The sequence below is a fragment of the Arachis stenosperma genome, chromosome 1 (assembly GCF_014773155.1).
Source record: "Arachis stenosperma cultivar V10309 chromosome 1, arast.V10309.gnm1.PFL2, whole genome shotgun sequence".
NCBI lineage: Eukaryota > Viridiplantae > Streptophyta > Magnoliopsida > Fabales > Fabaceae > Arachis > Arachis stenosperma.
The window spans coordinates 1501446-1514740 of NC_080377.1; the positions used below are offsets into that span (position 1 = coordinate 1501446).

At 33.7% G+C, this 13295-nt stretch overlaps 1 protein-coding gene across 1 annotated transcript; it reads left to right on the top strand.

Moving 5' to 3' along the window:
• The first annotated feature begins 12461 nt into the window (after positions 1–12461).
• Positions 12462–12965, top strand: LOC130965217 (uncharacterized mitochondrial protein AtMg00810-like). The gene has a single exon (XM_057889952.1). The coding sequence runs from the start codon at positions 12462–12464 to the stop codon at positions 12963–12965; it is 504 nt and encodes a 167-aa protein (XP_057745935.1).
• The last annotated feature ends 330 nt before the right edge of the window (positions 12966–13295 follow it).

The window sequence follows — 13295 nt, forward strand, 5'->3', positions numbered from 1 at the left end:
ACTAAACAGAAAACATTGAAGGAGAAGAGAACTACTAGCTTAGGAAGCTCTGAGAACTCTGTGCCTTGCACTCTCAAATCTTACTCCTTGTCTCAAACCATGACTGTTCACCTCTTTTATAGAGAAGTGAAGCCTTCACAGTTGAAACCCAAACCCGAGCTCAGCTTCTTTTCCTTCAACAAAAACCGGTTCGGCCACACAGAGAGAAGAGGTAACTAATGCAGAAACCAACATGCAAATACCTCTCGTCCTTCCTTGGTCACCACTCTTCATCAATCCGAGCGCTCCATCCTTGGCTTCCTCTCCAAGATGGATTTCTGGCCCTTGATGCTTCATGATGATGATGACTTCATCTGCTTCAGTCTCTGCCTTCAACCATCACTTCGCCACTCTAGCTACTCCCTGTGGTGGTTGATCAGATACGAAGACAAGTCACGCCTCCAAGATCTTTCTGCTGGCCGAATCTTCTTCTTTCTTTTTGGGTATGGAGGATCCGAGATTAACTCACCAAATCTAACCATATTTGGTGATCATCTCAGCCACTACATACTTTATGTTTTCTTGCCATCATTGTGATGGACTTGTAGCTTGTTCTCCCTTCCTTTCGGTAGCTTACATTTGCTTCCATGGCTACCAATATTTTCTGTGTAATAACCGAAGAGAGAAGAAGAAAGAGATGAGAGAGAACAGAGAAAGTGAAGAAAAGCAATTCAAAATAAATTAAATGAAGATAGCTTGCTTTTACTTCCCTGGGTGGCGTGCAACACTAATCATAATGATTCCCATCAAATCAAAGTCAAGTTCTCTCTCATGTTCCCCATGCTAGTTAATTAAATTTCAAATCCTTCCAAAGAATGAAATGGAATCCGTAGGAAGCTTGATGCTTTGCTTCATGGATTTGAATAAAGCATGGAAATTTTCATTAATGTTGGGCTAGGTTGCAATAATATTTATTCTTGGCCCAAATAAAAGCATTTGCTTTCCTGATGCATATTGGATTCGGATCAAGCATGGGAAGCTTATTTTTGGGCTTGTAACAATGTTAATCTAGCCCAATAACTCATTACATCAATTCAGCCATATATCATTGAATATTTTTGAATCAATGCTGAATTGAAAAGCAAATTCACACTTGGGCTGCAGCATTTTATTTTATTTTCGGCCCAATTTAATTCCTGCATTACAAAATTATTAATTAGTATATAATCAAATAACATTGTATTAATAATTTTGTAATTAGATATTTTAACAATGTTTGTTCATCACAAAAATTAATTTGGAGTTTTCCAAACTCATCAATCTCCCCCTTGATGACAAACATTATTAAAATTGAAATGGAAAGAAATTAGAGTACAGGTACTCCCTTTGATGATTGAATTTCTTCCCTTTCAAAGTGTCACATGGCTCCCCCTTAATATGTGCTATTATACCAAGGGAAGCATAAAACCTGTAACATTTTAATCAAGCTTCAAAATAACAATGTTATTCAACATATTTATTTGAGAATGTTGAATGCTTGATTTATGAGCAGAGTTTAGTGATAGACAAAACTTATTTGTTATCATAATTGATTTTCTGCTCAAACAAAAATTACAAACTTCAAAAAAATCCAAACATTTTCCTGTTCAACATATCAGAGCAAAGTAACATGAGGAAAATATTTGTAGAGCAAAATAAGACAGTTTTTGATGCTTTATACAATTTAAAAGAACTGCCAAAAATACATTTTCAAGGCAATAAGTCTATCAATAATTAATCAACAGCCATGCATAAAAATCAAGCATAATTATAAACCAGATGCCATATCAGAATAATCAAAACATGATAAACCAAATGCAGTTGAAACAATGCAAATATTTTCAGTAACTAATAGGCATTTTTCGAACAAGGGAGATCATGAATTTTCAATTTTGAAAATTTCATCCCTGTTCCTATCTCCTTTTCATCCCCTGTTTTTCTTTGTTTCCAATTTCAATTTTGGAAACTTATTTTCCTCTCCCTTTTGTCATCATGGGGGGACACCTGCACAAAATACGAAGAATACCACAGGATAAACATAATAACAAGACAGCAAAATAACATGAGTGTTTCAAAGTATCACAGAGCAGGGAGTTTGTAGTTGCGCTCATACAAAAAAAGGTTGAGCCTACTTGAGCCAATATCAAATAAAATAAAAGAAACACTAATCATCAGACATATTGTAATCAGAATCTGCAGCATCTTCTTCACTGTCAGCGCCCAAATCCTTTTCCAGATTGTCCAGCATCATACCCACTCGCTCTTTACATCTGCCCCAGGCACGTTCATTTTCATATGCCAGCTTTCGAGCAGCTCTATGAAATTGAATCATGAGAGTGGACATATTAGAGAATTCGGTGAGGATTTCCCTTGAGGACTCAGTGGCTTTAGAAGATTCAAACTGGCTTTCAAGGTCACTGTCCATTGGCATCGGTTTCTTGCTCTTTGTCCCTTTTACCGCACCACCACCTTTGATCATGGAAGTTTTGTTCTCCACAGACTCATTTGTTAAATCTACCTTATAGTACTCAAAAATACATGTGAGAAACATTCCATAAGGCAAATTAGCCTTTTTGGTACTCTTCACACAGTCCCACATATGTCTGATCATAAGATAAGCAAATGAAATAGGGGTAGAAGTAACAAGGGCAAAAATGATTAAGGAATCAGATACAGTTACCCTATTGTGAGAACCACTCTGTGGAGTTAATATGTGAGTAATGATGCGATGCAGCAATGAATTGGTTGGTCCAAGAGCTTTATGAGTAGGGACCGTGCCATCTAATCCAGACATGTTTGCACAAATATGGCTGAGAACCTGCTTGTAAGTTATCCCAACATGATCATCCCATTTGTCATTCATGTATACCTTTGGTCCCTCGTCCGTGTACCCGAGGGCAGCACCCAGGGTTTCCGAGTTCAGAACTATATGCACACGTTTCACATAAGAATGGAGAGCACCATCGATCATTCTGAGGTTCGCATAAAATTGTCGAACCAGTTTTGGGTATACCATTTTGTGAATGTGCAGCAGAGGGGTCCACTTGAGGTTATCAAACATAGGTTGCAAGATAATTCCTTTTATTGACAGATAATCAAGGTTCACCAGGTAAGAAAGACAGATATGCCTCTTTTCCAGAATTTCTTGATGAAATTCATAAAATGCACATGTCAGGAATCTGGATGGATCAAAATGAGAATGAGGCTTGTGAAACCTGTTCTTGAACTCCAGTGACTCAAGATTTGCTGGTTTCCTGGTTTCATGCAACACGAAACCTTTGGGCTTCTGAGAGCTTTTTCCAGATGTGTGTGGTGTTGCCTTCTTGGGTGATCGCGGCGGTGGAGAAGGAATGGGTGAAGTTTGAGAGGATTCTTCATCAACGCTTGGCTCCTTGTTTTTGCCACGGCCAGAACTCTTGTGAGCAATCTTTTTTCTCATGGTGGGTGGTTGCTTGACCGATTGAGAGGGAGAGGAGGAAGATGTAGAGTGAATGTGAATGTGAGTATGTGTTTGTGGAGTGAACGGTTTTTGAGAGAGATTGATTCTTCCACTTTTTCTTGAGGCGGTTTTCTTTTTCATTATGGAGAGAGACAATGGGGGTGGAAGAAGAAAGGTTGGCCGAAGGTGAGAATTGGAGGGAGGTTAAGGGAGCATTAAATGTTGATTGGAGAGAGAGATGATGGGAGTGGTTAATGATTATTATGTGCGGTTATTAACCAAGGCGGTTTCCCAAGAATTTGAAAGGAAGATTCCTTGAATCAAGGGATTAGTTGGAGAGAGAAAGATTTGATTTGACATTAACTACTTCCAAAGAGATTTGAAATGACACTCAAAAGATTTGATCATCATAAAATGAGGAATCATTAAAAATTCAAAGAGGGGTCAAACTGGATTATGTGGGGCCCATTAAAAGCTAAATCTGCGCAGCCTCCCCCTTAATGATAGCTCCTCCATCACGTCTTGTTTTTATCTCGTTCATTCCTACGAGATAAAATTGGACAGAATCAACATTTCACAAGTTTTCAACATTATTTAAATCAAACATTCCCAAACCTTTTCTTAACAAACAGAATCTATCTTCACAGAGGGGTTTTGTAAAAATATCAGCAAGTTGTTCTTCAGATTTTACAAATTGAATATCAATAGTACCCTTTTGCACATGTTCTCTAATGAAATGATATTTAATTTCAATGTGCTTTGTTCTTGAGTGCAAAACAGGATTTTTTGAAATATTTATTGCACTCATGTTATCACAAAATAAGGGTATGCTATTGATCTTTAATTTGTAATCCTCCAATTGAGTTTTTAACCAAAGTAATTGCGAACAACAAGCAGATGCGGATATATATTCAGCTTCAGCAGTGGATAGAGCCACTATGGCTTGTTTCTTGCTTGACCACATGTTGAGTGAGCTTCCAAGGAAGCAACACATGCCCGAAGTGCTCCTTCTATCCACTCGATCTCCCGCATAATCTGCATCACAAAATCCTACTGCACAAAAATCATCAGATTTTGGATACCATAAACCATAATCACATGTTCCCTTAATGTACCTAATGATGCGTTTAACAGCCGTTAAATGGGATTCTTTTGGGTGAGATTGAAATCTTGAACATACACCCACACTTTGAACAATATCCGGTCTAGAGGATGTAAGATACATTAGTGAACCAATCATTCCTCTATACCGTGTCTCATCCACATCTAGGCCATCATCATCTTTATCAAGTTTAGTATTAGGATGCATTGGTGTTCCCATTGATTTGGAGTTTTCTAAGCCAAATTTCTTTATCAATTCTTTTGCATACTTGCCTTGGTGAATAAATGTACCACTAGGAGTTTGTTTAATTTGGAGGCCAAGAAAGAAAGTTAGCTCTCCCATTAAACTCATTTCAAACTCACTAGTCATGAGTTTTCCAAACTCTTCACACAAGTATTCATTGGCCGATCCAAACACAATATCATCCACATAAACTTGAACAAGAAGGATATCATCATTAGAAACTTTAATGAACAAAGTAGTGTCGGTGGTTCCCCTTTGAAAATGATTTTCTAACAAGAAGGCACTAAGCCTTTCATACCAAGCTCTTGGAGCTTGTCTAAGGCCGTAAAGAGCCTTTGAAAGTTTAAACACATGATTAGGAAAATCTTTATGTTCAAAACCGGGGGGTTGAGCCACATACACTTCTCTATCAATAAAGCCATTAAGGAAAGCACATTTAACATCCATTTGAAACATTTTGAAACCTTTATGGGCAGCATAGGCAAGAAGCAACCTAATTACTTCCATTCTAGCTACCGGAGCAAAAGACTCATCAAAATCTATTCCCTCTTCTTGATCGTAACCTTGGGCCACTAATCTAGCCTTGTTACGAACAACTTGTCCATCCTCACCAAGTTTATTTTTGAATACCTACTTAGTACCCGTTACCTTCTTACCATCCGGATGAGGTACTAAAGTCCAAACCTTATTCTTGTCAAATTGAGCAAGCTCCTCTTGCATGGCCTTGACCCATGATGGATCTTCAAGAGCTTGTTTGACATTGTTGGGCTCCAATTGTGACAAGAGAGCAAAGTTGCTAGGTTCGGTTTGCCTTTTGGTGGAGGATCTTGTGGTTACACCTTGAGAGGGATCACCAATGATGAAATCATGAGGATAACCCCTCATGGATTTCCATTCTCTAGGCTTTCGGACAGGTGTTGAGCTTTGATGAACTTCTGATGGTCTCACTGTTCCAGTTTCTCGTGTCTGCTCAGGAGACAAAATGGAATTTTCTCCTTCAATCTGACGAGATAAAACAGGGCTGACAGATTCTTCATTTTCCACAGTTTTGGAATTTCCTCTACTTGTTCCATCCTCTTCACAATCTGAATCAATTTCCTTTACAATACTGGGAATTAAGTTAGAATCACAAAAGGTAACATGTATGGATTCCTCTATGGTCCTATGCTCTTTGAGATAAACTCTATAAGCCTTGCTTGTGGTGGAATATCCAACAAACATTCCTTCATATGATTTTGGATCAAATTTTCCAAGGTTTTCTTTATTGTTAAGTACAAAGCATTTACATCCAAAAACATGAAAGTACTTAAGATTTGGAGGGGTTCCTTTCCATAGCTCATAAGGAGTTTTCTTTAACCCTTTTCTAATGATTGTTCTATTCAAAATATAACATGCTGTGTTCACAGCTTCAGCCCATAAAAATTTGGGAATTTCATTCTCACATAGCATGGCCTTAGTCATTTCTTGAAGGCTTCGATTCCTTCTTTCTGTCAGATTATAAGACACCACATTTGCGCCACTGTTTTCCGCCATTAGGATCTTTACTCCAAGCTGCAAAGCTTGATCTCTTTGAGACCAAGCTCTGATACCAATTGATGGTTTCAGTGGCTAAGAGAAGGGGGGGTTGAATCTTAGCCCCTTTTTGCTTGCTGACACTTGCTGGACTTAGAGAAAGCTGTTCTGTTTTTAGCTCGTCCCTAGGCACGAGACATTTTCATTTTGTCTCGTCATTTGACACGAGATATTTTTGATGTTGCATCTAGAACAGTAAAAACAGAATTGAAGTAGGAGAAGAGAGAAGAGAACACCCAGATATATCCTGGTTCAGCTGCTAAGTGCAGTGCAACCTACATCCAGTCTCCATCACAACCATGATGGAATTTCACTATAATCATCCAGATTACAACTTGTAAAGTGCTAACCCAACTTACAAGGGGATTCCCACAGAATCATGAAACACAACACAGATGTACAAAGGAACTCTAAGACATCTATGGCTTTTTCTTTTAATTTTGCACTCTCTGCCTTTTTCCGCTCTATGGCTTTTTCATACAAATCTCACTGTTTGCCTTTTTTCCATGAGACTCAAGACATGACAAAATTAAACAGAAAAATACTAAACAGAAAACATTGAAGGAGAAGAGAACTACTAGCTTAGGAAGCTCTGAGAACTCTGTGCCTTGCACTCTCAAATCTTACTCCTTGTCTCAAACCATGACTGTTCACCTCTTTTATAGAGAAGTGAAGCCTTCACAGTTGAAACCCAAACCCGAGCTCAGCTTCTTTTCCTTCAACAAAAACCGGTTCGGCCACACAGAGAGAAGAGGTAACTAATGCAGAAACCAACATGCAAATACCTCTCGTCCTTCCTTGGTCACCACTCTTCATCAATCCGAGCGCTCCATCCTTGGCTTCCTCTCCAAGATGGATTTCTGGCCCTTGATGCTTCATGATGATGATGACTTCATCTGCTTCAGTCTCTGCCTTCAACCATCACTTCGCCACTCTAGCTACTCCCTGTGGTGGTTGATCAGATACGAAGACAAGTCACGCCTCCAAGATCTTTCTGCTGGCCGAATCTTCTTCTTTCTTTTTGGGTATGGAGGATCCGAGATTAACTCACCAAATCTAACCATATTTGGTGATCATCTCAGCCACTACATACTTTATGTTTTCTTGCCATCATTGTGATGGACTTGTAGCTTGTTCTCCCTTCCTTTCGGTAGCTTACATTTGCTTCCATGGCTACCAATATTTTCTGTGTAATAACCGAAGAGAGAAGAAGAAAGAGATGAGAGAGAACAGAGAAAGTGAAGAAAAGCAATTCAAAATAAATTAAATGAAGATAGCTTGCTTTTACTTCCCTGGGTGGCGTGCAACACTAATCATAATGATTCCCATCAAATCAAAGTCAAGTTCTCTCTCATGTTCCCCATGCTAGTTAATTAAATTTCAAATCCTTCCAAAGAATGAAATGGAATCCGTAGGAAGCTTGATGCTTTGCTTCATGGATTTGAATAAAGCATGGAAACTTTCATTAATGTTGGGCTAGGTTGCAATAATATTTATTCTTGGCCCAAATAAAAGCATTTGCTTTCCTGATGCATATTGGATTCGGATCAAGCATGGGAAGCTTATTTTTGGGCTTGTAACAATGTTAATCTAGCCCAATAACTCATTACATCAATTCAGCCATATATCATTGAATATTTTTGAATCAATGCTGAATTGGAAAGCAAATTCACACTTGGGCTGCAGCATTTTATTTTATTTTCGGCCCAATTTAATTCCTGCATTACAAAATTATTAATTAGTATATAATCAAATAACATTGTATTAATAATTTTGTAATTAGATATTTTAACAATGTTTGTTCATCACAAAAATTAATTTGGAGTTTTCCAAACTCATCACAAATAAATCAGATTATATTTTTCAATTATTCTCATTTGGATGTATTCATTCTCGAATAGATCTCACTTGGATGTGTTCGATTTTAATATTATACCCACTATTTATGTTTAGATTCAATTATGTCCCTAGAAGAGTGAATTATGTAAATGTAGCAGGAATTATTTTCAACTTTTGATGAGCTATTTTTCGGAGTGAATCATCGATTCTATCCCAGACATTTGTATTCTAACTTCAAGAAGAGATTTTTAAAACTCAAACTAAAGCGTTCATGATGTGTACGTAATTGACGGCAGGATAACATTGAATCACTTTTACAAATATTAAGGATACAAATTAAATAGGACGATTTAAACATTAGGAACATAAATAAAATTTACCCCAAACGTTGGGGACAAAAACGATACTTTACTCATAATATTATTTAACTTAAGTCAATTCAAATTAGTCTTAAAAAAATAGTTCAACTTAGTCAATTCAAATTCCAATTAATTTGGTCAAAGTTTTGAAATTTCATTTTTCAGTTAATTACTACAAGTGTTATTTGAGATTCTACATTGTTCATATAGGACATACACAAGAAGAAGATCATATTTATATTTGTAGTGGTGATGCTCATCAGCCTAATGGCTACGAATAATGGTAAATTTAATTTGAATTTCAAGACTTAATAGAAGATTACAATGCATAATTAATACATATTTTTAACTACAATAATGAAGTTATATACATACAACAAAATGTGTAACCATTGCGAATGCTTAAATAAGACAAGCATGCTTGTGCTCTATTATATTTTAATTTGTACAATCAATTAACTTAAGCAATGGTTAATTCTCAATAAATTTTATGGAAATGCTTGAAACTTATAACCCGTTGGTGTAGAATTCTTTTGTTTTGAGCATTAACATCAACAATAGTAAAAATTATTAATTACCACATATTCATAATTATCACCAAACTTTATATACAATATAATCAAACTTTAATTTATAAATAATATAATGAAATCGATGCAAACTAATAATTAAATTTCACAAATATTATAATCAAAATATAAATAATAAAAGTACAAGAATATAGTGGTCGCTAACCTTTTGTGTTCTTAAAAGTTTGATTATTATGTCACTTTGTAAAAGTATCAATATTCCACTACGAGAAATTTGATTATGCTAATGTGAAACTCAGATCTAAATTTGGTAATGTAGGTGTTCTGTTTAGGATATTACATTTTTGGTAATGAAGCTTGGACACATATATATATATATATATTACGTATTTTTTAGTTGGGCAGACTACGAATTCAATTTAAAGGTTTGTTATTGGTTAATAAATTAATTGCTGCATGTACAATGTAAAATTCAAACTTCAATTTAAACTGACTAGTAAGTTAATTGCTAAACTAATCCAACTTGATTATATGTATGATTGTCTTAATAAAGGTTAGGTCTAACATTTGAATTATAAAGTAAACATCTAATGAATGCATAAACTCCAAACCTATTACAGATGTCTTAGAGCCAAAGTTGCATTATAAGTCCACAATGGACAACGTTAATTTCTTTGGGTTTATCATTGAAATTCAATGCATCATCAAATTTAGAATTGAGGTTTTGAAATTAAGTTTGGAAGTGAACAATTCGAGTCGAATCCGAAATATATTTCTTATAGAATAAAGTATATTTTGTTTTTAATGTTTATAATTTTTTTAATATTTTAATATTTAATTTTATTTTTAATATTTTTTATTTATTTAATTTTGTCTTTAATGTTTTTTATCTGTGTCAAAATTATTTTTAAAGTTTTAATTTTATTTTTAACATTTTACATAAAATTAACATTTAGGAATAATTTTGACACAAATAAAAAATATTAAAAATAAAATTAAATACAAATTATACAACTCAACGTCAAGAATAATTTAAAAAAAATAAAAAATATTAGAGACAAGAAAATATAATTTTTCCTATTATTATAATTAACTTTGAAAATTGAGATTTTCTGTTAAATATTGTAAGTTTATAAAATCAAACGTTGAAAATAAAATATTAAGCAAGACAATAAAAAGTGATTTCGGTTAGAGTTTTTAATTTTTGAGAATTATCATCCTTGTCCCAAAATAGATTTATGAAACCAAACTTGCATTGTTCTAAGAGTTGGTTATCTATATAAAACCACAAAAATTCTATAGCATATTGAAAATAGACATTTTTAGATACACTCAATGCATGGAAAATAAAATGTAAAAATTCCGTGGTTAACAATTAAGTTTTAAATCCACTAAAATTGCAAGAAACTTACAAATTGCACAATTAAACGTAAATTCCAAAATGCTCATAATATAATATTCATTAGAAGAGTTAACTAAGAAAGCAAGATAAAAATAAAAATAACAGCAAAAATAAAATGTAATGCAAATTCTCTAAGAAGATGTTCTTCTTTGATTACAAATCTAAATTCAACAAGAGAATGTTGGAATCTACTATTTGAAGCTGCTAATTATCTATTTAAAAAATGCTAAATATTGCAAAAAATTACAAAACATACAGACAATTGAAAAAAAATCATTCTAAAATAAAAAAGTGAGAATTTTTCACTCTAAAAACTTTTATAATATATATATATATATATATATATATATATATATATATATAGGCTAATTGGTGAATATCCCATTATATTCTCTTTTCCTCTTAACTTTTTTTTTTGGCTTTAGTTGTGGCCCAAATTAAAGGGCCCAAAACGCTAATTCATATGCCAAATTAATGATGTTTATGAAATCAGATTTGCATACGCATAATTCTCTCATATGCACAGTATCATGGTAAATTTTAAAATTTAGATTTAACAATATTTGTATAATTTTTTAGAGTATTTAAAAATATTTTAAATAGTTTCAAAACGTTCTAAAATGTTATAGAAAGTCGTAGAATACTTTAAAAAAATTTAAAAGACTTTGAAAGGTTATATAGTATTTTAGAAGAGTCTTGATGTATATAGAAGTATAAAAAGTAGTATAGAATAATCTAGAAGTATTTAGAAAAATATGGTAGGATAAATATTTGTAATGAAGGTTCTAGATAATTAATCTAGACCGTTGATTAGGTTTAATCCTAACCATCTATTAAGGAGGTAGATGACTATAAATAAGAGGTGAGAGTTAGAGTTTGAGTGTGTGAATCATTTGTAATAAACACTTGAATAATAAAGTATTCTTTCCACCAAAACTTCATTTCTCTTGTGTTCTCTTGTGTTCTTAGCTTCTTACTAAATACTGAAGGTTAGATTGATTTTTTCTTAACTCAAGAGGTTAAATAAGTTTGAGTGCTGATACAGTAGCGTTAGAAGTCTTATAATTTTCAAATGAACGTAAATCACTATAAGAGTTTCATAATTTATGTTGATATTGCAAATAAATAGCGGTTTTTGGCCATTTACAATATCAATGTAAACTGTGAGACCCCTGTAATAATTTATGTTCATTTGAAAATTGTAGATCCCATCGTGATTTCTATAGATTCATAAAAATTGTATTCGCGTATGCAATATTTAAAAGTTATAATTCAGTAATTTTGTCTCTTTATTAATTTATTTTAGTCATTTGTCCTAATTTCTTCGTATCAAAATATTATACTAAAATTACATAATATACACATAATACATGCTTAATAATACAATATAAAAAAATTAGCCAACATTCATTGGCTTTGATTTCTTTTTCTTAATTTACAAAAAAATATTCAATAATCACGTTTTGATGTTTTTTAAATTAACAAATATTTAATTTATCTAAATCATAAGTAATAAATTATATTTAAATAATTTTAAATTTTTAAAAATAAAAATTAGAACAAAACATTAGTAACAATTTAATTTTTCTTTTTAACGATTCTCATATTCCCTTCATTCACTAAATAACTCCCATAATATGAAAAAACACCCATCTCACTTAAATATTAGCCCAATTAAGAATATGTATATATTAAACAGTTTAACGTAAACAATACGTTTTTATACGATGATCTAGTCGAAGATATATACATAAAGTAACCAAAGAGTTATGAGGTTGGTAATAGCAGTTTGGTATGCAAACTCACCAAGGCTCTCTATGGTTTAAAACAGACACCAAAAGCCTGGTATTACAAACTATCTACAATCCTGCAACATCTAGAATTTAGTGCAACGAAGTCTGATATTTCGATTTTCACTAGGTTCAAAAATAACTCACACCTAATTGTCTTGGTGTATATGGATGATATAATCATTACAGGTGATTCTGATGAAGAAATTTCTCTTGTAATACAGCAACTCAATGTCATATTTGTCCTAAAAAATATGGGAGAACTACATTACTTTCTTGAAATTCAGGTGACCAAGACTGGTGCTGGTGGTTTTATGCTGTCCCAAGAAAAATATGTTAAAGATTTACTCAAGAAGGCTGATATGGAACACTGCAAGCCATGCCACACACCTCTCCCATCTTCAGTCAAATTCTCTACCTTTGGGGGTTCAGTGTTTCACAATTCAAAACTCTACCGTTCAATTATGGGTAGCTTGCAGTATCTTACGGTCACATGTCCGGAATTAACATATTGTGTTGGCAAAGTCTCACAATTTATGCAAACCCCTTTGGATAAACACTGGAAATTGGTGAAAAGAGTGCTGAAATATGTGAAAGACACATCAAGTTTTGGCTTACACTTACGTAAGACGAGTGTACAAAACATTGTAGCCTATAGTGATTCGGATTGAAGAGGTGATCTCGATGATAGAAAGTCCAATGGAGGATTTTGTGTTTTTCTTGACAGTAATCTAATTTCATAGAGTTCAAAGAAGTAAGGAGTTGTTGTCATGTCCAGCACAGAGGTAGAATATAGAGCCATGGCTAACCTGGTTGCTGAGCTAATTTGGATTAAGAATTTCATGGTTGAACTTAGAGCTAAACTCTCAATAGTTCCATCAATATATTGCGATAATCTAAGTGCTGTGTTGCTAGCTGCGAATCCAATTTTACATTCAAAATCAAAGCATTTTGAGACTGATCTTCATTTTGTGAGAGATTATGTCACTAAGAAAGTTGTT

Coding starts and splice junctions, on each gene's coding strand:
- LOC130965217 (XM_057889952.1), top strand. CDS start 12,462: ATGGATGATATAATCATTACAGGTGATTCTGATGAAGAAATTTCTCTT.